Source organism: Vombatus ursinus, unplaced genomic scaffold (genome assembly GCF_900497805.2).
Source record: "Vombatus ursinus unplaced genomic scaffold, bare-nosed wombat genome assembly UNPS02014808.1, whole genome shotgun sequence".
NCBI lineage: Eukaryota > Metazoa > Chordata > Mammalia > Diprotodontia > Vombatidae > Vombatus > Vombatus ursinus.
In genome coordinates, this window is record NW_020954586.1 from 1,819,929 (window position 1) to 1,843,715 (window position 23,787).

General features: G+C 45.5%; 2 protein-coding genes across 4 annotated transcripts; both read left to right on the top strand.

Annotated features, from left to right (window-relative positions):
- The first annotated feature begins 1,164 nt into the window (after positions 1-1,164).
- LOC114052668 (gastrula zinc finger protein XlCGF26.1-like) lies at positions 1,165-15,654 on the top strand. Of its 3 annotated transcripts, XM_027875379.1 has the most exons (6): positions 1,165-1,207; positions 6,662-6,898; positions 7,349-7,431; positions 10,622-10,748; positions 11,750-11,845; positions 13,342-15,654. In XM_027875379.1, exons 2-6 carry the CDS (start codon positions 6,856-6,858, stop codon positions 15,045-15,047), a joined length of 2,055 nt encoding a protein of 684 aa, XP_027731180.1. In that variant the 5' UTR covers positions 1,165-1,207; positions 6,662-6,855; the 3' UTR covers positions 15,048-15,654. The 3 variants fall into 3 exon arrangements, with proteins under 3 accessions (XP_027731180.1, XP_027731181.1, XP_027731182.1); XM_027875380.1 differs by lacking the exon at positions 1,165-1,207 and having other exon boundaries at positions 6,533-6,898; XM_027875381.1 differs by lacking the exons at positions 1,165-1,207; positions 6,662-6,898 and adding an exon at positions 7,086-7,164.
- On the top strand, positions 1,411-1,833 carry LOC114052601 (extensin-like). The gene is made up of 2 exons (XM_027875273.1): positions 1,411-1,735; positions 1,790-1,833. Exons 1-2 carry the CDS (start codon positions 1,411-1,413, stop codon positions 1,831-1,833), a joined length of 369 nt encoding a protein of 122 aa, XP_027731074.1.
- Positions 15,655-23,787: the final 8,133 nt, after the last annotated feature.

Sequence of the window (23,787 nt, forward strand, 5' to 3'; positions counted from 1 at the left end):
TTTGGGAGCTATGGATGGGAAAGTGTAGGGAGTATACCAGACAGGGAGGGAGATGTCAGAGGCATGGATCTTGGGAATCTGGCAGGAGGAAGAATCCTTGGGCCAGCCAGGGACAGAACTCCTTGGGCCAGACAAGATGCCCCTCTCTCTCTGTCCTGATTAGAGAATGCTCTGCAACAAGGGAAAGCTTTCTCACAAGACAGGCGCTTACTAAGAAGTTGGGAGGCTTCCAGAGACATGATCTGAGGGCTGGGGCCTGAGCAGCCCAGCACTCTCTCACCCAGCTTTGTGTGGCTGCACCAGGGAGAGAGATAAGGGTCGAGCTGGGGCCCATGCATGAATAACTGCTAGGCACAGTGTCCTTGGGCTGGGGAGTGGTTGTCAGAGACAGACTTTCTGAGACTAGGGAGAAATTGGGGTCCAAGTACAAGCACAAGCCCTCAAGCACCCCATCATAGGGACTGATGCCACTGCTTCTATTTGAGTTTGACACCAGTGGTCTGGAGCACACTGACAGTTTGAAAATGTATCATTATTTTGTTCTATTGTATTTTTATTTTTTTTAATACTTGCCAATCACATCTTAATCTGGTTCCCAGCACTTCTATTTGGAAAAAATCAGTTGCAGCAATACTAGGTGGGGAGAGTATAGTTGGGCAGCTAGTTCTTTTGAAAAAGATCTGGGGGTTTTAGCAGACCGCAAGTCCAGTTAGAGTCAGCATGCAGACTGCATATATGTGCATATCTACATACGCATGTCTACATACGAAATACACATGTCTCCCTTGGAAGACACGCCTCCCTGAGCACCTCAGTCACAGACCCAGGGACGCGCCTGACTCACGTGGGCAACAGAACACACCCTTTGATCTAACACAGACAGTCCCTGGAGGGGGCGGAGCAAGGATGGGGTCAAAGCCCAGGCGACATCCATGGGCAAGAATGCCAAGACCGCCCCGGCCAGCCCCGTCCACCTCGTCCAGGGCGCAGGCGCAGACTCCCGCCGCGGGCGGGAGGGTCCGGACCCGCGCGTGCGCAGAGCGCGCCCAGGACACCTTCCCGCAGCCGGACTCCATTTCCCAGAATGCATCTGGAGACTCACCTCTCCACTCCCCGCACGTTGTGACTCGCCCCCTCCCCTTAGCCCGATGCATTGTGGGAGTGGTCCTTTTGGGGTTCGGAGAGCGGGGGCCCCACAGTCTGTCAGGTGAGGGCTGGGCTGCGGGGCGGCGCGGGTCCGAGGCTGGGGGGAGGGGGACGGAGAGAGTGCGCAGGTGCGGCACCTACATCCGTACACACCCGCGTGCGCCAGTGTGCGCACACATGTGTGCGTGCCTGAGGAGTCTGTGCGTGCGCGCGTGCATGCCACGGGTGTGAGTGCCAGGGTAAGCCTGTGTGCTGGAGGCGCTGATGCGTGGGTGTGCCCACGCGTGGGTCTCACCTGCCCTCCTCGCACCTCCCACAACTTCTTCGTCCTTCCCTAAGCCCTGGAAGCCCTCCCTCTTCCTCCCGCCCAGACATCCCTCCCCCGTTCCTCGTGTCCCTGATCCCGCCCCCTCTCCCACTGACCCACTCTCGTGGCCCCCGCCCACGGGTCCATCTTCCTGGGAGAGGCTCCTGTCTACACCGACGACTTCTCGCACCCGCTGCCCTGACCCCACGGCCTCGGCTGCATTGGAGCTGGAGCTGATGGAGCGGGGCGGGGGCGGGGTTCACGCAGCATCCAGCCCTCCCGGTGGGTGCCCTCCCTCCCTCCTGCTGGGCTGATGATCCGGACCCCTCCCTCCAGAGCTCCAGCCAACCCCGCCCCCCGCGGCCTCCTGGCGGACCTGAAGGGGATGCGTGGGGGGGGGAGTGTCCCGGGTCAGCCCCGTTCAGACAACCCACTGCTGCTTGCGTGCACCCGCATCCTTCCGGGGACTATGGGAGGAGCCCCCCACCGAGTCCAAAGCGGACCCTCTTCTTGCCCAGGGCTCTGTCCCCTCCTTGGGGTGGCGTTCAGTGCCCTGCCCAGACTGGCCCCGCTGGGCCTCTGGGAAGGTCCCGATCCTGCCTCGTCCTTCTGGGCCCCCTGGCCCGGGATGCTCCCCCTTCTCTGGGGCTCCTCCGTGGCTCCAGCATCCCCTTCTCCACTCGCTCCCAGGGCCCCGTCCCCCGTGCGCACGCCTGTATCCCTTAGTAAGCCCCTTGAGGGCAGGGACCGTTTTCACGTTCGTCCTGGTAGCCCCGATGCCTCGCAGTGTTCGGCCATCCTGGGCGCTTAATAAATGCTTCTGGATCGATGGGTCCATCTGAGCCCGGATGTGAGGGTCGTGGGTGGGAGGGAGGCTTCCAAGTGCGGATGAGTGACCCCTGGGGAGGTGGGCGATTATGCCCCCTTGCAGGGGGCAGAGTTTACCCGGACGGCCCCTGGTTGCTGGTCACCGCAGTCTCGGCGTCCCACCCGCCCCCATGTCAGGTGCACCCTGCCCCTGGGTGATTGGAAATGCTCCCCGGAGGCATCGCTGCCGGACCCAGGGAGCCTGTCTGTCCAGGGCCGGAGCCGCGATCCCTCGTGGGTCCTGGGGCTCTGGGGGAGGGGGCGGGGCAGCGAAGGCAGAACCCAGCATTTTACCCTTTGGAAGGAGACTCTCTGATCCCCAGTGGGTGAGTGAATGAACGAAGGGGGCGTCTGTCAGCGCCTACGATGTGCAAAGCCTGCTCAGCGCTGGGGACCCAGTGGAAGACCTGCTCCCCTTCTGATGGGGGAGACGACCCCGCAGGAACTGGATGGAAGGGCCCCCGGACCTTGGGGTGCAGCCTCCTTAATGGCATTCCCTCTGAGAAAACCGTGCGGGTCCCTGATGGGGAACCAGTTGGCAACACAGCGGAGCTTTGGAGTGAGCCTCCTTTCTGGGGCTCGGCACCTGGACGGGGTCCCCTGAGGATGGGGGCGGGGCAGGGAGGGGCTGCCCCACTCCGGTGGCTCCTGGGCTCAACGGTGGCGGTGGTGTTGACGAAGGTGGGCCCCTTCTCCGGAGTGATAGCGCCCCGCCGTGATGGCTTCGGGGGCTGGTCTTGAAGTGGGGCCGGGTTGGGACCGGGGCTCTCCCTGTGGTCCTCGGGTCCTGGATCTGGGGCTGTTTCCAAGGGGGTGAGGGGGTGGGGCAGGAGGTAGCCTGCAGTGGGGGTAGGACTGGAAGGAGGGTGAGGGAGGAAGGTGAGGAGGGAGGTGAGGGAGGAAGGTGAGGAGGGAGGTGAGGGAGGAAGATGAGGAGGGAGGTGAGGGAGGAAGGTGAGGAGGGAGGTGAGGGAGGAAGGTGAGGAGGGAGCTGAGTGAGGGAGGAAGGTGAGGAGGGAGGTGAGGGAGGGAGGTGAGGGGGGAAAGGGGGGGAGGGAGCTGAGGGAGGGAGGTGAGGAGGAAGGGGAGGGAGGGGAGGGAGGAAGGTGAGGTGAGGGAGGTGAGGAGGGAGGCGAGGGAGGGAGGTGAGGAGGGAGCTGAGGGAGGAAGGTGAGGGAGGGAGGTGAGGAGGGAGGGGAGGGAGGTGAGAGAGGGAGGTGAGGTGAGGGAGGTGAGGAGGGAGATGAGGGAGGGAGGTGAGGGAGGAAGGTGAGGAGGGAGGTGAGGGGAGGGCGGTGGATCTGAATTTGAAGGTAAGGAGAAGAGTTTTGAGTGAAAGGTTAGTTCTTGGCAAAGCTTATATTTTTAGTCAGATGTAGTTGTTAATTTTTAAAATAGTAAAGGTTAGTTAAGTTTCAGTTTCCTTAGTTTATGGATGAAAATAATATCCTTTATGATTAAGTAATGAATCCATGAATGTTCATCTTTTTAAAAAGCCTGGGTGCACACCCTAAAGGAAAATGCTGTATAGGCCTGTGCCTTTGTTTTAGTGGGGGTCGGCAGCTCCGTGGGGGGGGGGGCGGCGGCAGGTGAATGCAGTGAATAATATCGCCTCCACACCGTAGTGGGCCTTCTTGGTGCATTGCTGTGCTTCCCCCCCCCCAAAAAACACCATCTCCTGGTGGCTGACCCCCCACCTCCACTGGGCCCATGAGGCCTTGTTTTCCCCAGTAAATGACTGACAGTAGGTTTTTCTTAACTCTTTCATGAATCAATGAAACTCATTACCAGCCTGTTTTTATGGCCAGGCTCTGCCTAGCTGCAGGGCTATGATTCCTTGCCCTTTCCAGTTGCCCCCATCCTTTCTCACACAGTTGTTGGTAGGATGCCTTTCCCACCCTCCTGCTCTCCTCCCAGTCCGGTCAATGTGTGTGTTTATTTATGGGTCATACATTTGTACTACTAACATATAGTGTACATTATAAAACAAACCAAAAATTAAAACTTAAAAAAGGATGAAATAAACAATAGTTTATTTTTAAATTTTTATTAATGGTGCAAAACCTATTTGCAGTCAGTATATTAAGATTTCATTGAGAGCGCAATATTTTGGATTGGATCATGCTTCATTATTTTTATTTTTTTAAGATTTTTTTTTAATGAACACAATCTATTTTCCTTTCTTCTCAGCTCTCACTCCATTGGAAAACAAAAAACAAAACAAGCTGCCTCATTGCCCACGCTCAAAAAATCTGCCCCCTTACTCTCTCACCTCTTTGTCAGGAGGTAGACAACATGGGGGGGGAGCTCGGTGGCACAGTGGATAGAGCTCCCGCCCTGGTGTCAGGAGGACCTGAGTTCAAATCCGGCCTCAGACCAAACACTTGACACTTACTAGCTGTGTGACCCTGGGCAAGTCACTTAACCCCAGTTGCCTCGTCCTTGGTACTTCTGGATAGTCATTGCATCTATCATAGTTCTGACAGCTCCCAAAATTGTCTTTGCCATGTTGTTGCTGTTCTAAAAATGATTTTCCTGGTGCTGTTCTATTCATTCTTCATCCTATAAAAATCTGCGAAATTGTTTTGGTAATATGGATGTTACAGTGAAGATCGTTGTATTGGTTTAGCTCAGTTCCTGTGCTCACATCAGTTCATGCCAGTCTCTCCGTGTTTCTTTGAAATCATCTAGTTCCTCATTTATTATAATGCAAGAATATTCCATCTCACTCATATGCCACAGTTGGTTCAACCATTGCCCAGCTGATGGGTATACTTTAGTTTCTACTTTGTTTTGTTTTTGCCACCACAAAAAGAATGGTTATCAGTATTTTTGCACATATGGGACCTTTTTGTCTTTCATTGATCTCTTTGGGGTATAGTGCTAACAGTGGTAAGGCTGGTCTAAAAGGTCACTTTTTGAGTCACTTTATATAATTCTAAATTGCTTTCCAGGATGTTTGTACCCATTTCACAGGTCCACCAACGGTTGTACATCAATGTGCTTGTTTTCATAGCCCCTCCAACATTTGTCATTTCCCTTCTTTGTCATCTTTGCCAATATGATGAGAGGGAGCCGCCCCATTTGCTGGCCCACCCTCCTCTGTCAAGTGACCTGATGCAATTCTTTCTAAAACTTTTTCAGGTTTGGGGATTTGTATCCAAATGGAACGTGCAATCAAAATCATCCATTTTATCATCTGTGATTCCCTCTATCCCTTGTTTTGTCATGAACTTTTCTTCTATTCTGAGAGCTGAGAGATAAGTTTTTCCATGTTTCTCTAATTTGTTTACTATGTGACCTTTTATATCTAAGTCACATATGCAATTCTTCTTGTTATATGGAGTGAGGTGTCCATCTAAATCCAATTTCTTCCATACTACTGTCTGATTTTCCCAGCAGTTTTTATCAAATAGTGAGTCTTATTAGACCCCTTTATTAAAGAGCTTTATTAAGGACCCCAGTAGCTGGGGTCTTTGTGTTTGTCAAAAACCAGGTGAAAAGTTCGTTTTTTTCTGTACATTGTATACCTCATCTGTTCCACTAATTAATCTCTATTTTTAACCAGTGCAAATTATTTTAAGAATCACTGCTTTGTAGTATAGTTTGAGATCTGGTCCTGTTAAGCTTCCTTCCTTCACACCTTTTTCATTATTTCTTTGTGTTTCTTGACCTTTTTGGCCACAATATGACTTTTCTTATTTTTTCTACTTCTATAAAGTAATTCTTTGATAGTCTGATTAGTATGACATTGAATAAGTAAATTGATTTTGGTAGAATTGTCATATTTATCACATTGACTCATCAGACTCATGAACAATTACAGTTCCAGTTATTTAGGTCTGTGTTTCTATAAGCAGTGCTTTGTAGTTATATAATTCTTGTATGTACTTTGTAGGTAGATTCTCAAATATTTTATGCATTCTGTAGTAATTTTAAATGGAGTTTCTCTCTTCCTACTGGGTTTTATTGGTACTATATAGAAACTAATCATTTCTGTGGATTTATTTTATATCCTGCAATTTTGCTGAAGTTATTTCAATTAATTTTAGTTGGCTCTCTAGGGTTCTTTAAGAATGCCATTATATCATCCACAGAAAGTGATCATTTTGTTTCTTCTTTACCTATAGTCACTCCCTCAGTTTCTCTTTCTTGTCTTATTGCTATAGCCAGCATCTCTTGTACTAGGTCAGATAGAAGTGGTGACATTGGGCCTTGTTTTACAAGCCCTGATTTCATTGGGAAGGATGCTAGTTGATCCCCAGCCTGTAGTACCAGAGATACACATGAGCCCCAGAGGGAAGGACCCCAGTTGAAGTGATCGTGCTTTTGAGTTCCCAGGTCCCGGCTTTACTAGAAGGTGAAGGTGGTAGACGATGTCTCCCAGGAAAATGTCTCCAGCCCGGGAGAAGGTTCCTGTCCTGAGACCTTTAATCAGAGTTCCAGGACAGCGCTTGAGGTGAAGGGGCAGCCCCTGAACTGCTTGCTGGTGGCAGAACAAGTGGCGGTCATCCTGTCTGGCCAGAGAGGATTGGATGGGTGACGCCGTGGTCTTGGACTCAATGCTTGGGGAGAGAGGTAAGAACTCCAGAAGCGCCGATGGGGGAGTAGAATCCTGTCTGGGGTGGGGAGATAGCTTGGGAAAGGACAGCCATAGCTGCTAGCTGCAACTTTAATTTCCCCCCCTGGTTTTTCTCCCCTTTAGGATATATCATTATCCGGTCCAGGTCCTTTAGCGTTTCCTGACCTCCGAGCTAGTCTATAAATTTTACAAGCATTTATTAAATGCCTACTATGTGCCGTGCCAGAAGGAAAGGACTGACAGAGTGAAGTCTTAGTTGAAGGTAGAATGTCATCATAACTTTGTTTAGCAGTGAGTGGCAGGTGGGGTCCGTAAAGGGCTGATCTAGGCTGTGGGAGAGATGAGGAAGATGGGCTTGGGTGAAGACATCTGGAGTGCTCTCGAGGGCTTTGTTTAGGAGGTTGGCTTTAGGGCTGGTCTCCCCATGGCTTCTTTTTCTTGTCCAGCTGGAGGCCCTGCCCTTCACCAAAACAGCGGCATGGAGGACGAGGAGGGAGTGACTTTTGGGTTCCTCACAGCCAGGTTTCAGGTGAATTCAAGTTTCTCCTGTGTCACATTGCATCCCTTATCATTTCTCAGTGTATCGATACATGTCTTCCTTTTATTTTCAGTGGCACCCTTTCCTTCCAGTCTTCTTTAGAGATTTAACCCTTGAAGCCTCTGGCCGTTCTGAGAGATGGCCTTGAGCTTATAGATCATGAGAACTAGAATGTCTCCATAATAGATATTGACAGATTCTAAAATCAAGGTCTATGCTTTTTTTTGAAAATTCAATTTTTTTTTAAATTTTTGGTTCCACATTCTCTCCCTCTCCCTTTCCCCTCCCATTGAGAAGACAAGAAAAATAAAACCCATTACACATTTCTATAGTCGTGCACAACAAATTTCTGCATTAACTATGTTTTTAAAAAAGGAGAGAGTGAACTAAATATGATTCCATCTGCACTCTGAGCCCATTACTTCTCCATCTGGAGGTAGAGAGCATTTTTCATCATAAGTCCTTTGGAGTTGTAGTGGGTTATTGTATTGATCAGTTACTCAGTCTTTCAGAGCTGATTATTATTACAATGTTGCTGTTACTGTGTACATTGTTCTCCTGGTTCTTCTCACTTCACTTTGCATCAATTCATACAAGGCTTCCCAGGTTTCTCTGAAACCATTTCTTTTAGCACAAGAGTACTCCGTACATTCATATACTATAATTTGTTCAGCCATTCCCCAATTGATAGACACCTCCTCAGTTTCTAATTCTTTGCCACCACGATAAGAACTGTTATAAATATAAATATTTCTTTTCCCTTTGCTCTATTTAGGATACAGACACTCTTTGGGTTAGTGGTAGTGCTGGGTCAAAGTGTACACATAGTTTTATAGCCCCATGGGTGTAGTTCCAAAGTATTCTCCAGAGTGGTTGGACCAGTTCACAACTCTACCAACAGCACATTAGTGTAAACTGTTTTCTTACGTCCCCTCCAGCATTTGTCATTTTCTTTTTCTGTCATCTTAACCAGTCTGATAGGTGTGAGGTGATATGTCAGAGTTGTTTGAATTTCCATTTCTCGAATCAGTAATGACTTAGAGCTTTTTTTTATGTCACTATTGTTGTTTGTTGAGTTGTTTTCAGTTGTGTCTGGCCCTCTATGACCCCATTTGGAGTTTTCTTGGCAGAGATACCATAATGGTTTGCCATTTCCTTCTCTAGTTCATTTTACAGATAAAGAACTGAGGCAAACAGGGTGAAGTGAGTTGACCAGGGTCACATAACTAGTAAGTGTCTGAGGCCAGATTTGAACTCAGCTCCTCTTGACTCCAGGGCTGACTCTATATCCACTATACCACCTAGCTGCCCCTGTCACTATTAATAGCTTTGATTTTTTCCCTTTGAAAACTGTCTGTTGAGGTTTAATTCTTAACCAAACTCTAGGGATAGAGACTGTTGCAAAAAGTAGAGACATAATTCTGATTATATGAAAATCTTTTGCACAAGCAAAATTAACGCATCTGCAATAAGAAGGGAAGTGGTTGACTGAGAAAAAAATCTTTATTAAATTTCTCAGGTAAGGGTTTGGTGTCCAAGATATGTAAACAATTAGCAGAAATGTATGAGACCAAAAACTATTCTCCAAGAGATAAGTAGTCAAAGGAGATGAAGAAATAGTTTTCGGAAGAAGATTCTCAGTCTGTTAACAACCAAATGAAAGAATGTCCCACATGACTAATAGCCAGAGAAATGCACATCAAAACAACCCTAAAGTTCTTCACACCTGGAAAATTGGCAAAGATGAGACTAGTCAGTGTTGGAGAGGTTGTCAAAAGACCGGTGCAGGAATGCATTGTTCGGTCTCTGTGAATTAGGACAGTCACTCTGGAAAGCAATGTGGAATTATGCAAATAAAATGACTGAAATGTCTACACTCTGTGATCCAAAGATTTCACTACTAGTGGCTTATATCCGAAAGACAGCATAGCTACCAAATATTTATAACAGCCCTTTTTGTGGTAGCAAAGAATTGGAAACAAAGCTGCTTATCAGTGGGGCGATACGTAATGGGATATGACTAAGCTATCAGAAACAACAAAGATGCTGAATACAGAGAAGAACGGAGAAGCTCATATCAACGGATGCAAAATGAAGCGAGCAGAGCCGGGGAAACAATGTAAGCAACGACGACAACAATGTCAATGGAAAGAACCATCACTGGACAGTCAAGACTGACTGTCGTGAAACTGTGGAGACAAACAGAGATAAAGGAAGAGACTCCTCTCCCCGTTCCTTTGCAGAGGTGGGGGCCCATGAGTGCAGCACATTGTACATAAGGTCTGATTTTTTCAATGCATTATCAAGTTTGCTGAATTTCTTTTTCTCTTCCCCTATTAAAAAAAAATACAACCTTGTTATAAGGAATAGTTCTCTAGGTGAAGTTGGAAGAAGGATAGAACAGGACATCTAGGCAATGTCAAAACAAAAGATATCAATGAAAATTTTTTTTTTGAAAAGTGTAACTGAAAATGTAGGGGATCTTGTCCTACAGGGAGAGTAAGGGATAAAAGATGGCTGGCCCCAGGCTGTACAAACACCTCAGTAGGAGGAGGAGAGAAGGAGAAAGGCCTCTGCAGGAGTCTGTTGGGTGTTTTCTGGGATCACCTGGCCTGAGAAGGCATGGGTGGGTTATAATCTTCATTTGCCATCATCCGAAAGGTCATGGATCCATGGAAGTGAGTATTAGAGGGCATAGCTCCCTGAGAACAGGCCTCTGCCGTTGTTCATATTTTAATAACTAGGACACCAGCTTGTTCCAGGTTTCCGTAGTAGGGTGGAGAAGCAGTGATCCCTCTATGAGAGAGAGTGAAGGACCGTTAACAATTGGGAATGGAGAGAACGCTGAGCACGACCAGCCACGTGTGGGATTGGTTTCCCCCAGGCCATCTGCCCCAGGGTGTCCGTTAATGGTGGAGAGGGATTGCTATTACATAGCTGCTAGGAATTACTATTTAGAGCGGATTGCTGATGTTAGGGTTGTGCATCAGCTCTGAGATGGAGCCTGGTCTGGGGCCTTAGGAGTAAAGGACATGTTTTCTTGAGATTTACTTGTGAAAGGGACTTTCCAGGGTGAATATAAGCAATAAAGAAACGCTATCCATAAGAGCCTAGGACAAAGTGATGTGTAGTAAAGACCTGGAGGAGTGGCTCTGGTTAAACAGGAATGTGTTTGACTCAGGAATCCGTGATGTTTGAGGACGTGGCCGTGGACTTCACCCGGGAGGAGTGGAGCCACCTGGATCCTGCCCAGAGGGCCCTGTACAGGGAGGTGATGTTGGAGAACTATGAGAACCTGGTCTCCTTGGGTAAGCAGGGCTGCCCTGTGATTCAGTGACTGCTTATCCCTCCGGGAGAGTCCTAACTCCTTTCTGGCTAATAGGCAGACTGGTTCTGTTCTGGGTTCCCAGGTGAAAGGTCTTCCTGTGCTATAAATGGCAATCCTATAGCTTCCTTGTGCCAGCCCCAAGGCTGCAGCTTCTCTGCTCCCTGAACCCTCAGGTCAAAGATTTCTGCCAAAATCTCAGGGGATTAGGGTACTTCTTCCTCCAGGAAGGCTTTCCTCCCCCTTTTCTTCAGAGATTTCTACATGGATTTTAGTCTTCCTAGACTAGAAGCCCCATGAGGCAAGCCAGCAGAGACAATGTCTAGCTAAGCCTTACATCTCTCTGGTGTAGCTCTTCACACACAGTAAGTACTTAATGACTGAAAGATTTAAAAATAAAGTCCCAGAGGATATCCCAGGTCTGATCCCACCACTCTTCATTTCTAGAAGCTCCTGACAGCCTGGCTCTGGTGCCATGTTACTCCACTTTGTAACCTCTCCAGCAACATCGGCCTTGACTTCCTACCTCCTGTCTCCCCGAGGCCTTTCCACAACTCAGGGATCACCTCCTTCCTAGGACCTTTCCTGACCCCTCTCCTTGAGATTCTCCCGTACTTGTTCTTTCTCTGGTGACATCTCCGTGATGTTTGCCTGTCATGTCTCACTGTGGCCAGGAGGGATTCTGTTTTTTTCTGTATCTGAAATATCTAGTATAGTGCCTGGCACATACGTAATAGATGCTTAATGAATGTCTGATGTTTAATTGCTTGAGAGAGCATTGGGAGTGTTCAATGAACTTGTTTTCTTTCTGAGCCTAAACTAGATTTGTGACCTACCCTCCCTTACATTACAAAATGGTGCATACTTCAGAGGTCCCCTTGTCTACCTTCTATGCTATCTAGCTGCCCTCTTTTCTGGGACTAGAGGGGATCTGCAGAAAGCTTTCTGTCCCCAGCAATTTTCCACTTCTCTCCTTATATATAGGGCTTCCTGTTTCCAAACTGGATGTGATCTCCCTGTTGGAGAGAGGAGAAGCCCCATGGAGGCCTGAGGGAGGAGGACCAAGATGCTCCTGTCCAGGTGAGTGAGTGAAGAACAGATGGATGAGAGTCCTTGAGGTATCGTCCCCTTTGCAAGATAGGATAGGGAGCTCTTCTCAGAGGTTTCAGGGCCTGGGGCAAAGACCTTGGGCTGGCTAGCATGAGGTGCATCTTTCACTTGAGCATAGGACTTTTCTGATCTTTCTCTTTCTCCTCATATGTCCCTGTATCAGAAAAGACATGTGTATTCCTTTGTTTTTGTATTTTTAACAGACATTTAAAATTGACTAACCATCAACTAAAGCATTCATATATATGTGTGTGTGTGTGTGTGTGTGTGTATACAATATATATTTATGTACATACACACACACATTTATCTCCATCCGCTTTGTTTCCAGCTTTTTGCCTCTACAAACTGCTGTTATGAATATTTTGACATATATGTGATCTTTCTTTCTGTCTTTGACCTCTTTGAGGTATGTGCCTAAAGGGTATGGACATTTTAGTTACTTTGTGAACATAATTCTAAACTGCTTTCCAGAATGATTGGACCAATTCATAGCTCCATCAAAAGGGCATCAGTGTGCCTCTTTGCATAGGCAACCAAGAAGAATTTCCAAATGTCCATATACTTGAACCCAGAGAACCCACTTCTAGGCCAATGCCTCAAAAAGATAGAAATAAAGGTCCCATATGTCCTTGGTAAGTTGATTGGAATAGCTGCTAATCTGTATATTTTTTTAGATAGTATCATCATTTTATTATTTTGGCTCAGCCCAACAATGAATAATGTCTATCCCTCTAATCAGCTGAAAGGCATTCTTTACTTGGTTACAAGGTGTTTTAAAAGTTCATTTGAGTCTCCAATATGCCCTGGTGGGTTGGCTTTCAGAAATTTTATGACATTTGGGTTCATTTTGCTTGATACTTCCCTTTCTATTATTTCTTTGGGGATTTTGTGCATTGACTCCCAAATATTTTATGCATTTTGTAGTTATTTTGAGTATGATTTCCCTTTCTGTTGTTGCCTCTTGGATTATGTTCTTTTTCCACACAAAAATACTATTGATTTTTGTGGATTTATTAAGTAGCCTGAACCTCTGCCAAAGCTATTGACTGCTTCGCTTAGTTTCTTTGCTGATTTCCTAAGGTTTTCTAAGTAAACTGTCATGTCATCAGCAAGTAGGGATAGTTTTGTCTGTTCTTTATGCTTTTTCTATGGAATAATAGAGTTAGTTGATCCCTTCTTCAGTGACGTTCCTCTGTTCCGCAGATGATAATTCAATTTTTTCATTGATGTATTTTTTTAATGACATCTATAGGTTTTTAATTCATTGAGTATGGGCACTCAAGTGCTCTGTTATTATGTCCTTACCTGTTTTTGGCTTTACTTCTTCCAAACAGTGTTTGTTCTACCTGGTCCAGATTGAACATTTTTCTCCTGATAGAAGAGATAGAAACTAAAGCTTTCTATAAAAGTTCTTTTCAGCATAACAAATAGTAGCTTAGTGACTTTTCCCTCCTTTGTTTCAGATCCCTTTATTGAGGAGAGCAGGGTTACAAGCAAAGGCTCCCTTCTGATACAGGCTGTTTGCATGGAAGAATCATCCAAGAAAATATTGCCAAAGGATCCCATCCGGCGTTCAAAGATTCAAGAAACTGGAGAAGATGATATTAATTTAGAGAAACCGAAGGGTAGCCAAGAGAGACAGTCCAGACAAGTGGCAATCCCTCCTAGAACAACTTTTAATAAAGGGAGTGTGCCTCAGGGAAATACACTAGGGAGAAGTTTTAGTCTGGGGTCAGTCTTGGGTGCATTGTGGAAGGGAGGTGTGGAGAAACGTTTCCACAAATATAAGACACTTGGAAAGAGCTTCAGGGATTTTTCAGAACTGAATGTGTGTAATAGATCCTCCTTAGAGAAAAACTTGGGTAAGTGTAGCTTGTGCAGAAAGCCCTTCAGTTACCGCTCAGACTTAATTAAATTTCATAGAATTCATACTAGAGAAAGGCTACATGAACACAACGAATGTGGAAAAGCCTTCGGCAGAAGACAAAATATCACTGGACATCAGAGAAGTGACGCTGGAGAAAAGCATTGCGAGTATAATCAATATGGAAAAGGCTTTAGTCACAAGGAACTCTTGACTAAACATAAGAGATTTCATACTGGAGTGAAACCCTTTGAATGTAGTGAATGTGGAAAGTCCTTCAGGGAAAGTAAAGTACTCAAAAGCCATCAGAGAATTCATACTGGAGAGAAACCTTTTGAATGTAATGAGTGTGGGAAAGGCTTTAGCCAGAGGGCCAACCTTGTTAGGCATCAGAGAACTCATACTGGAGTGAAACCCTTTGGATGTAATGAATGTGGGAAGGCCTTTAGCCAGAGGGGACAGCTCATTTATCATCAGAGAATTCATACTGGAGAAAAACCCTTTGAGTGTAGTGAGTGTGGGAAATGCTTCAGCCGGAGGGCAATCCTTGTTACTCATCAGAGAACTCATACTGGAGAGAAACCCTTTGCATGTAATGAATGTGGGAAAGCCTTCAGTGAAAGTAAAGTACTCAAAAGCCATCAGAGAATTCACACTGGAGAAAAACCCTTTGAATGTAATGAGTGTGGGAAAGCCTTTAGCCAGAGGGGGCTGCTTATTTATCACCAGAGAATCCATACTGGAGTGAAACCCTTTGAATGTAATGAATGTGGAAAAGCCTTCATTGAGAGTCAAGTATTGAAAAGCCATCAGAGAATCCATACTGGAGAGAAACCTTTTGAATGCAATGAATGTGGTAAAGGCTTCAGCCAGAGGGGGCATCTTATTAGACATCAGAGAACTCATACTGGAGTGAAACCCTTTGAATGTAATGAATGCCAGAAAGCTTTCAGTCAGAGAGGAAACCTCATTTATCATCAGAGAATTCATACTGGAGAGAAGCCTTTTGAATGTAGTGAATGTGGGAAAGGCTTCAGACAGAGGGCAGTCCTTATCACCCATCAGAGAACTCACACAGGAGTGAAACCCTTTGAATGTAATGAATGTGGGAAAGGCTTCAGCCAGAGAGGACACCTCATTAGACATCAGAGAACCCATACTGGAGTGAAACCCTTTAAATGTAATGAATGTGGCAAAGGCTTTAGCCAGAGTGGACACCTTATTAAACATCAGAAAATCCATACTGGATCAAAACATTTTGAATGTAATAAATTCCTTCATCAAGAACAGGCTATCGCAAAGTAGCTGCCCATTGATTGGGGAATGGCTAAATACATTGTGTTATATAGATAATGAAATACTGCTGTGATATAAGAAATGGCAAAGAATTCAAAGGAACATGAGACAACATGAATTGTTGCAGAATAAAGTAAGGAGAACCAGAAATACAGTATAGACAATGAGTACAACAATATAAACAGAACAAGAAAATTAAATGCAGTGTAATTTTAATGACCCAGCTTGACCCCAGGGAATGGGAAATGCACTTGTCTCCCTTTTTTTTTTTTTTTGCAGAAATGGGAAGATTGGGGATAGATAACCTTGTGTTTACTGTCAGATTTGCTGGATTGTGTTGGTTGGTTTTGCTTTCTATCCTTCCCATCTTCATTATTACAAGAGATGGCTCCCTGGGTAGAAAGGGGTGAAGGTCATATGAAAACATATCAAAATTATTTTTAAAAAATTATTTTAAAAGAACATGTTACGCTAGACTAAACTCATTTCCTTTGTTGATCGATGAGGTTACTAAACTAGTCTATATCTTGTTGTTTACATGCTGTTTCCACCCCCCCCCTTAGCCTGTGAGCTTCTCGAGGGCAGGGACCGTACTTTTTTTTAAACTTTCTTTGTATCCCTAGTGCTTAGCATAGTGCCTGGCACCTAGCAGGCACTTAAAAAACACTTGTTGATTGAATGAGGTTAAGGGAATGTTGTAGGTATGGTTTAACCTAGAATGAAGGTAGTTAATGAAATCTTTTTTGTGGAAAAAAAAATAGAGCAATGTAGACTAGATAGTGTAAAATTAAATGGGTCCAAAACTGGTTGAATCATCAGCTCTAAAGAGTTATCATTAGCGATTCAGTGTCAGAGTGAAAGGCCTGCAAGGGAGTGCTCCAGGCTCCCGAGCTGCTTGAATATTTTTGTCAGTGACCTCCGTGAACACACAGATGCCGTGCTTGCCAAATTTTCTGCCCCCTTCTGTGTATTTAAAAAAATATTTTTTTGGTCTTTTTTCTTCAGCCTCACTGTCACTAACCTTCCTCTACTCAACTCCTATGTCTCTTCAATCACCCCCCAAAGGCTTTCTATTTTAACATATACGCATAGTCAAGCTAACCAGTCAGCACTTCGGCCAGTGTCTGACAATAGACCTTTCATTCTGCATCTCTGCTCATCCTCCATCGTCGGCAGTCATCATTCATTGCACTGAAGTACAGACTCGGTCAGACAAGACGGTTCTGGAACTACTACATTAAGTTTGTTGTGTAATTAAAAAACAACCTGTACATAATCAAAATCCACACTTTTTGGTATTGGTTTTCAAGGGTTTTCGTATATGGAAATGATGTAAAATAGGTAGACAAAACCTATATGAAGCTTGTATTAATTAGGCAGGCACTGGGCTCTGTATGAGGAGGCTGGACTGTAAGAGCCTTCAAGCTCGCACTCTGGTCTTGGGAACTATAATCCTCTGTTTATTTTTGTCAAGTTCATAATAAACATTTTATTTTTTAAAAACTTGAGCTCACATCAATCTGGGTGATACCAAATAATAGAATCAGGATCCAGGAGCATCTTGATAGTGTAGAACATGGGGCCAAATTTCAAAATTAAACAGATAAAGGTTAGATCTTGCATTTGGATTGAAAAACACCCAAAACTTCAACAATTCCAGGTGGAAGAGACATGATACGATGGTAATATGAAAAGATTTTGGGTTTTTTTTGTTATTATTGAATTGTGAGCTCAATATGCATCAGTGCTATGATGTTGCAGCCAAAATGTCTGAGGCAGTGGTGGGGTACACTAAGAAAGGCATGGTTATCAGGAATGAGGACGTTATAAACTCAGTGTGATCCTCCTTTGCTCACACCTGGAAGGTTGTGTTCAACTCAAGCCAGCACGTTTTAAGGATGTTGATGAGCTGCATTCATTTCAGGGTTATACCATGGAGGGATCTGTTCAAGGGTCCAGGAATATTTGGCCTGGAGAGAAAAAGACTTGGGGAGAACATGATAGATACCTTTGAATATCTGGAAGAGAGAAAAGACTGGTATTTATTAGCTCCAGAGAAGCAAAGGGTGGGCGTTTCAAAGGGACAAATTTAGACTGATTGTCACAAAAACTTCCTAACAACGCTAAGCAGGCATAGAAAGTGATGCTTCAGGAAGTGGTAGGGGTCTCTCTGATTGGAGTCAGGGCTCAGCGAGCACTTTGGGGGGATGTTGAATAACTTGTCAACAAAAATATTTAAAAATCTGTTACCGAACATTCCTCAGGTGCCTGCCCTGTGCCAAACACTGGTCTAAGAACTGGGAATAGATACAAGGAAAGACAAAAATAGGGCCCCTGTCCTCAAGGATCTTAATGTCAATGGAAGAGACAATGTGGAAATCCCTATCCCTCTATCCACACATAGTGTAAGTGGAAGGCACTGTAGAAATGAAAATTTTCAACAAGTCCATGGGAAAGAGTAGCCTTTATTTACAGTCTTTAAAAATAACACGTGGGCTCCTTTCCTTTCCCAAGTGCTAACAAAAGGCGCTGCTCATTACCTTGCTGCCTCTAGGACTCTCTCCCTTCTGTGGGGATTTTCAAATTGTCCAATCTGCAAGAAAAAAAAAAAACACCACTGAGATAGAGCTCTGAGCCAATGATATTTTAGTAATGGGTCCATGGCCCCCTCTCATGAAGTGGATCTGAGATGCCCAGTGCCTCCAGGGCCTTAGTTTTATAGTGCTTGATAGCCGGACGATACAGGTGGAGCAGGCCAAAAATAGAGAATCTGATTGGTGGATAGACCTTGCCCTTGCCCCTCCAGGAGGGTCTACACAAAATACAAAATCCCATTGGTTGCCAAACAGGCTAGTGAGCAGACCTTAAGAGACCTATCTTGACCTTTCAGGAGGTCCTACCAAAGCAGATTGCAGGCTTATGGGGCTGGGCTAATGAGCTGATGTCAAGGCATCCACATGGGCGGAGGGCTGGTAGAAAGGCAGGTTGAAGACAGGCAACCAGGTCACTCATTGGCTCCATGCTCATGGTCATCTCCCATGTTGGGCAACAGAGGGATGATAAGCTGAGGGGCTTTCCATGTAATTGAGTCACCTCTGCCACTCAGGGCTCAGTCCCCATAACAAGGAAAAACAAGGGTGGAGGGCGTCTGGTTAGCATCCTCTGATTGAGCAAGTGAACCTACAATCTGCAGTTCACAGCTCTGAGGCCTAATATGCAGAGCTGATAATCACCACCCCTGGGGAATCACATCCAACTGATTAACACTGATTAGAATAAAACAGGGGTCCAATAACTCATCTATCACACTTCTTTGTAGTTTTCCATACAGTGTTGGGGTTAGGTAGTCACCAACAGTGGATAAATGTTCTTGGCATTCTGCACTGTTACACTTCATATATATCCTCCATGTTTCCTTTGGAAATGTTGTATCATTTCTTGTGGGGCCTCAAGAGTCCATCACCTTCCCCTATTCACAGATCCTTCCTTTCCTGGAAAAAGGCCTTCCCATTCTGTGGCATCCAGTTTCTCCCAAGGGCTGGTCGTTTCTAGCTTGGCTTTGCCACTCTCTGCCTCCACCCCATGCTTTTTGGTGGCCACCTTGTTTGCCGATGCTTTCTTTTTCTTTTTTCTTTTTTTCTTTTTTTTTGGCTAGGCAGTGGGGTTAAGTGACTTGCCCAGGGTCATCCAGGGCCAGTGCTCTATCCACTGTGCCACCTAGCTGCCCCTTCCCGATGCTTTCAGAGCTACCACTTCTTCACACCTCTCACAGCTTCTATGCCTCTGCTCCCCACTCCTGCTTTCAGGGCTCTTTCTCTCTGTCCTTTCTTCCTTCCTTAGACCACTTTTTGCCACTGCTTCTGCCATATTAAGTTTCACACATTCACCTGATAAGCGTTTAACTCTACATCATATTCTCATTTATCTTCAAGGGCTCTGTAAACAAAATTAGCCTTTCGACTTATGATTTACTATAGACAGCATTTGGAATATAAAGATGAAAAGAAATAGTTCCTTCAGTGAAAAGACCTTATAATAAAAAAGCCAGGAAACATTTTTACAAATATCTAGAATAGAATTGAATCTGGAATAGAAGAGAATTTAGGATAGGATACCTATAACTTTATCAAGTTAGATTCTATCATGGAAGAGATCAAACCTATACCTAATCCTTTCCCATTGTATTTCTCGCCCTATGTTCTAAATGCTAACTATCATCTAACTGAAGGCAAAAAGTGGCTTTTCCTGTATTAGAAATGAGAAGATGCCTATTTGATCTGTTTTGTGAAGAAAACTTGGGAAGCTGGCAGAACAGGTTTTCTCATACACCCAAGGCCACTCTCTTTTGTGGGTTCTCACAAATGTTGGCCTTCAAGAGTTGGCTCTCATCTTTCAGACCTGTATTTCCCCACCTGCCCCCCATTCACTCCTATTCATGCAGTCTCCTGGCGCCCTTATCACATCTGAGCAGCTGAATTGGATCATTTTTGTCTCAAACCCTTCTACTGAAGCATCAATTCCCAAAAATATGGCCCCTGGGGTGCTTGCCAAATGTGACCTCGGAGCCTGCTCCCTCTATCTGTTCTCACTAAAACCCACTCTCTTTCAGCTCCTATGGGTCTGCAAGTGTATAAATATGCCACTATATTCACTGATACTTTGGGATCCATTACTCTGAAAAAAAAAAAAGGGCGACTCTTCCCAAATCTGCAGCTTTCACAATAAACTTGAACGATTTGCCTGCTAACCAGATCTCAGTCTTGCATTCCTATGCCAATTCTTGACGTCTCTTGGAATTACTAGTTTCTATTTGGCCAATTCTAATTTTCAAGGAGTTATTTTCTTCATTAAGGTTTTATGCCTCTTTTACAAAGCTGTTCATTCTCTTTTCCTGTCTTTCTTTCCTAGTCTTTGCTTTTCTCGTTTTCTCTACTGCTCTCATTTGGTTTTTAAAATCACTTTTTAACCCTCCTTTAAAAAAAACAAAACAAACCAACTCTTGCTTTAGCTCTTCTAGGAATCCTTGTAAGATTTGTGTCCAGTCTGCCCTTTTCCCTTTGAGTCTGCTTGTAGATGTTTTCAAGTCATTGTCTTCTGTGTTTATGTCTTGACTTCCCTGTCACCGTAGCAGCTCTTCGTGGTTGGCTCCTTTTTGTGGTTGTCCATTCTTCCAGCCTTCTTCTGGACTTTGGATTTTGTGTTAGCGCTGGGCTCCATACACTTTGGGAAGGGATGTCTGACTTGACCTTCTATCCTTTTATGTCTTGCTGCTTCCACAGCTCAGTCTGGGGGCCTGCACATTTTTAGCACTCCCAGAGTGGTGTGGTCTGTTTATCATCCTCTTGGACAATGCGAGTTGGGTCTGTTGGCTTGTGTGGGGTTGAGCTTCAATAGTCTGCTGGTGGACTTAGACACTGTTAACCCACTGAGAGGTTCTGCAGGTTCAGAGAGACCGAACTACTTACCGGTTCCCCTTTGGACTGGGATTCCTGTCCTGGTAGTTCTGCGGGCTTAGCCAATGGCCCAAAGGCTAGAACTGAGCTGCCGCTCTGCTCTTGGCCTCAGGGTCACACAGCTAAGCTTTTAGAACTTGTTCCTTGTCCCGTTCACGGCTAGGGCCCATGCTTGCGGCTGGGACTGTGCCTCTTCACCCAGGATCTAGGTGGTAGAGCCAACAGATGGCCTATGTCCTAGCACCCAGTGCTAGTTCAGGGGTCCCCGGGATCTCTTTCTTCCCCTGTGCTTCCTGCCCTGGTGCTCTGGAAAGCTCAGTGGAAACCTTGTCCCCAGTGTTCACTGACCTCTCTGTCTGTCTCTTCAAGCTGCTCTGGTCTGGAAAAATGCCTCACTGTGACTTTTCTTGACTCTCCCAATAAGAATTTGGTTTGGTATGTTTTCTGTATCTTTGTCAAAGAGGTGTGCTGGACAAGCCAGGCTAAAATGCTTCTGCCCCTGCCATCTTGATTCTGCCTCAGTATGACAATTCCAACATACTTTTCCCCATCCCCTTAGTGAGTCTCCATGCACTTGGTATCTTGGATTTCTCTTATAGCACCCCTGTGGGTCTCCCCTTTTTCTCCCTTGAGCATGTATGAGTTCTAACAGATTGTAGTATTTAGAGCTGAGAAGGATCTTAGACTAAGATCAATCGGTCTAGCCCCCTTACGTTGAAGATGAGAAAAACAAGGGTCAGAGATAAGCAATGACTTGTCCAAGGTCATACAGATCCCAAATAACAGGAGCCTATAGGACCAATGATTCTTTCTTCAGACAATGTGAATTTCAGTGTGAATTTGATTCATGTTTATTTCTGCAATGGACAAAGACAGCCAACCTGTGGTTTTTATCTTTTCACAATTTCATTTTAGAGTCATGAATGTAAATATCAAAACATGAGCCTTTTTACATACTCAGCAGAACACGAAAAAGAGGATTGCACATAAAATCATGAATCTCCATTTCGTACTGTTTGCTTTTTAAAATGTGTAATAAAAAATAAAATACACAATCTCATTGGTGGACAGACCTTGCTCTTGAGGACGTGACATATGAACAGTGGGTTATAGTTTGAGTGAAGCATGGGGCAGCTCCACTGACTGAGTAGTCATAAGATGGTCACCTGCTCGCGCTGGACAAGAGAGCACAGGCCGGAGGCACAAAATTAAGTTGGGGGACTTTCCAAAGCATCAAGGCATCCCACCTGTGCTGGTTTGGACGCGGAATCTGAGTGAAACAGGATGGACATATCTTTGTCAGCATTCTTGTGGTTGCCCAAGTGAGCCTCCCAATTTAGTAAACAAGTAGTGCACGTCACATTAAAGTCTGAGGCCCACTAGAAGAACCTATCTATCTCGATACGATTTGTGTAATATACCAAACTGTCTGGAATAGAGTAGGGGTCCAAATGAATTATTTCTCCCATCACTAATAATGATTACTGAATAAGTTTAGGACTTGGAATCCTTTTGAGGCCACTTGTGAGATAACCACCGAGATAACGTACTTAAAGCATCGTGCAAATATTAAAGGTTTTATAAATATTCGCTATTATTATTTAGAGGATAGAAATTTCCTCCACCAACGAAGAGCAGTAGCTTGTCTTTCTGGTCTTTGGGAGCTGCCGGTGCTGGGAAGTTGTGATTCACCAATGGTCACACACATAACATGAACCCAAGGCTGGCCTTCTCTCCACTGTGCTGTGTGGCTTCTTGCGCGTATATGCTGCCATATGGTACATATTTTGCACATATACATACATCTGACCAATACCAAAGAGTTGTGCGTCCAGCTGACTTTTCTTCTGGGCAGTCCTCCACAATTAGGGTTTAGGGTTTTTGGGTATGAAGTTGAAGACCTCCCAAGCTTGCCAGGAAGGGCTGTGGTTGATGTGAGCCAACTGTATGTAACTCATTTCAAATGAGGAAACACATATGAGAAATGTTACCACGGCTATCCAGAGAAATGTATGTCTAGGGAAAGGATGAGCCCATCACCTCACGAGCACAGGGGACCCTTGATGGAAAGTCTCTTTGTCACCTTGGCCTCCACATGTTTCTAAACGGGCCAGAGTAAGGGCTTCTGCACCCTGGCTGGCCTCCTGAGACAGGCTTAGGAAGGCACAGCCATTGAAAAGAGTCACACAAGATGGGCACACATAAACATTTCAGACCGCGTCCTTGGAGGGACAGCCTGCCCACACCAGTGAAATACTGAAGTAAACTTTCTTTGGTGTTGCTCGTCGTCCCAGACGCAGGGAGCCCCTCCTTCCCTTCTTTTCCTAGCAGACTCTTCACTCTGTCTTCCAATGTATTTCTTATAAAGGGTCCACCTAAATCTCTGAGATTTCCTCCAGTTCTGTTGCCTTATTCTCCCTTTCCAGATGTGCAGACTCACAGTGATGTCTCTCACACTGATTTTCCTCCAGAGGTCATTGCTGGCTGTATCTGCCACCTACTTACATCGACGATGGGCATTTTATTACCCTTAGGACTCCTTGTAGTTTTGACTCTGGTGAGAGGTACATGCACACTGCCTTCCCGATAGATTGGGAGCTCCATGAGGACAGGGCTTCTCTTCTGCCTCTTTCTGTATCCCCGGTGCCTAGCACTGTGCCTGCCCGTAGTGAGTCCTCATAAGTGTTTATTGACTAACGGATGGATTGTCACCATACTTCTGTGCTTGATAGCCACATTCTGTGATATGGAAAACATTGGGACGCACTTTTGTGACAGCGAACAGTTTGGAACATTGACAGCTGTGGAAGGAGGCCCAGATGTGATCCGTCCCAATTTCCTCGGCTCAGTTCTAGGTTCTGGCTCTCTCTGCCCATCAGTGCTCACTGTCAGCGTGTGCTCGTGTGCCTGCGGACTCAGATCCTGCATTGGCAGCATCATCAGCGTGGAGATGTGCAGCACTCAATCCACTCCTCCATACGTTTTCCTCTGGGGATGACTGGACCATGCTCTCCCGTATTCCTATAGATTTTAGCGAAGGGCACTACATTCTGGGGCTGAGTGCAAATATCAGAGCAATTCGCAAATAGCACCTTCTGGGTCCTTTCGTCTCCCACTTAAAGGCAATCCTGGTTGCCGCTCCCTGCATCCTGTCCATCTTATCTGGGTCCTTCAGTCAGTCAGTCCGTCAGCCAACGAACATTTATTAAGTGCCTGCTGTGTGCCAGACACTGTGCCATACACTGGGGATGGGGCTCTTAAGGAGCTCATGTTATATTGGGGGAGACCCATGCAAA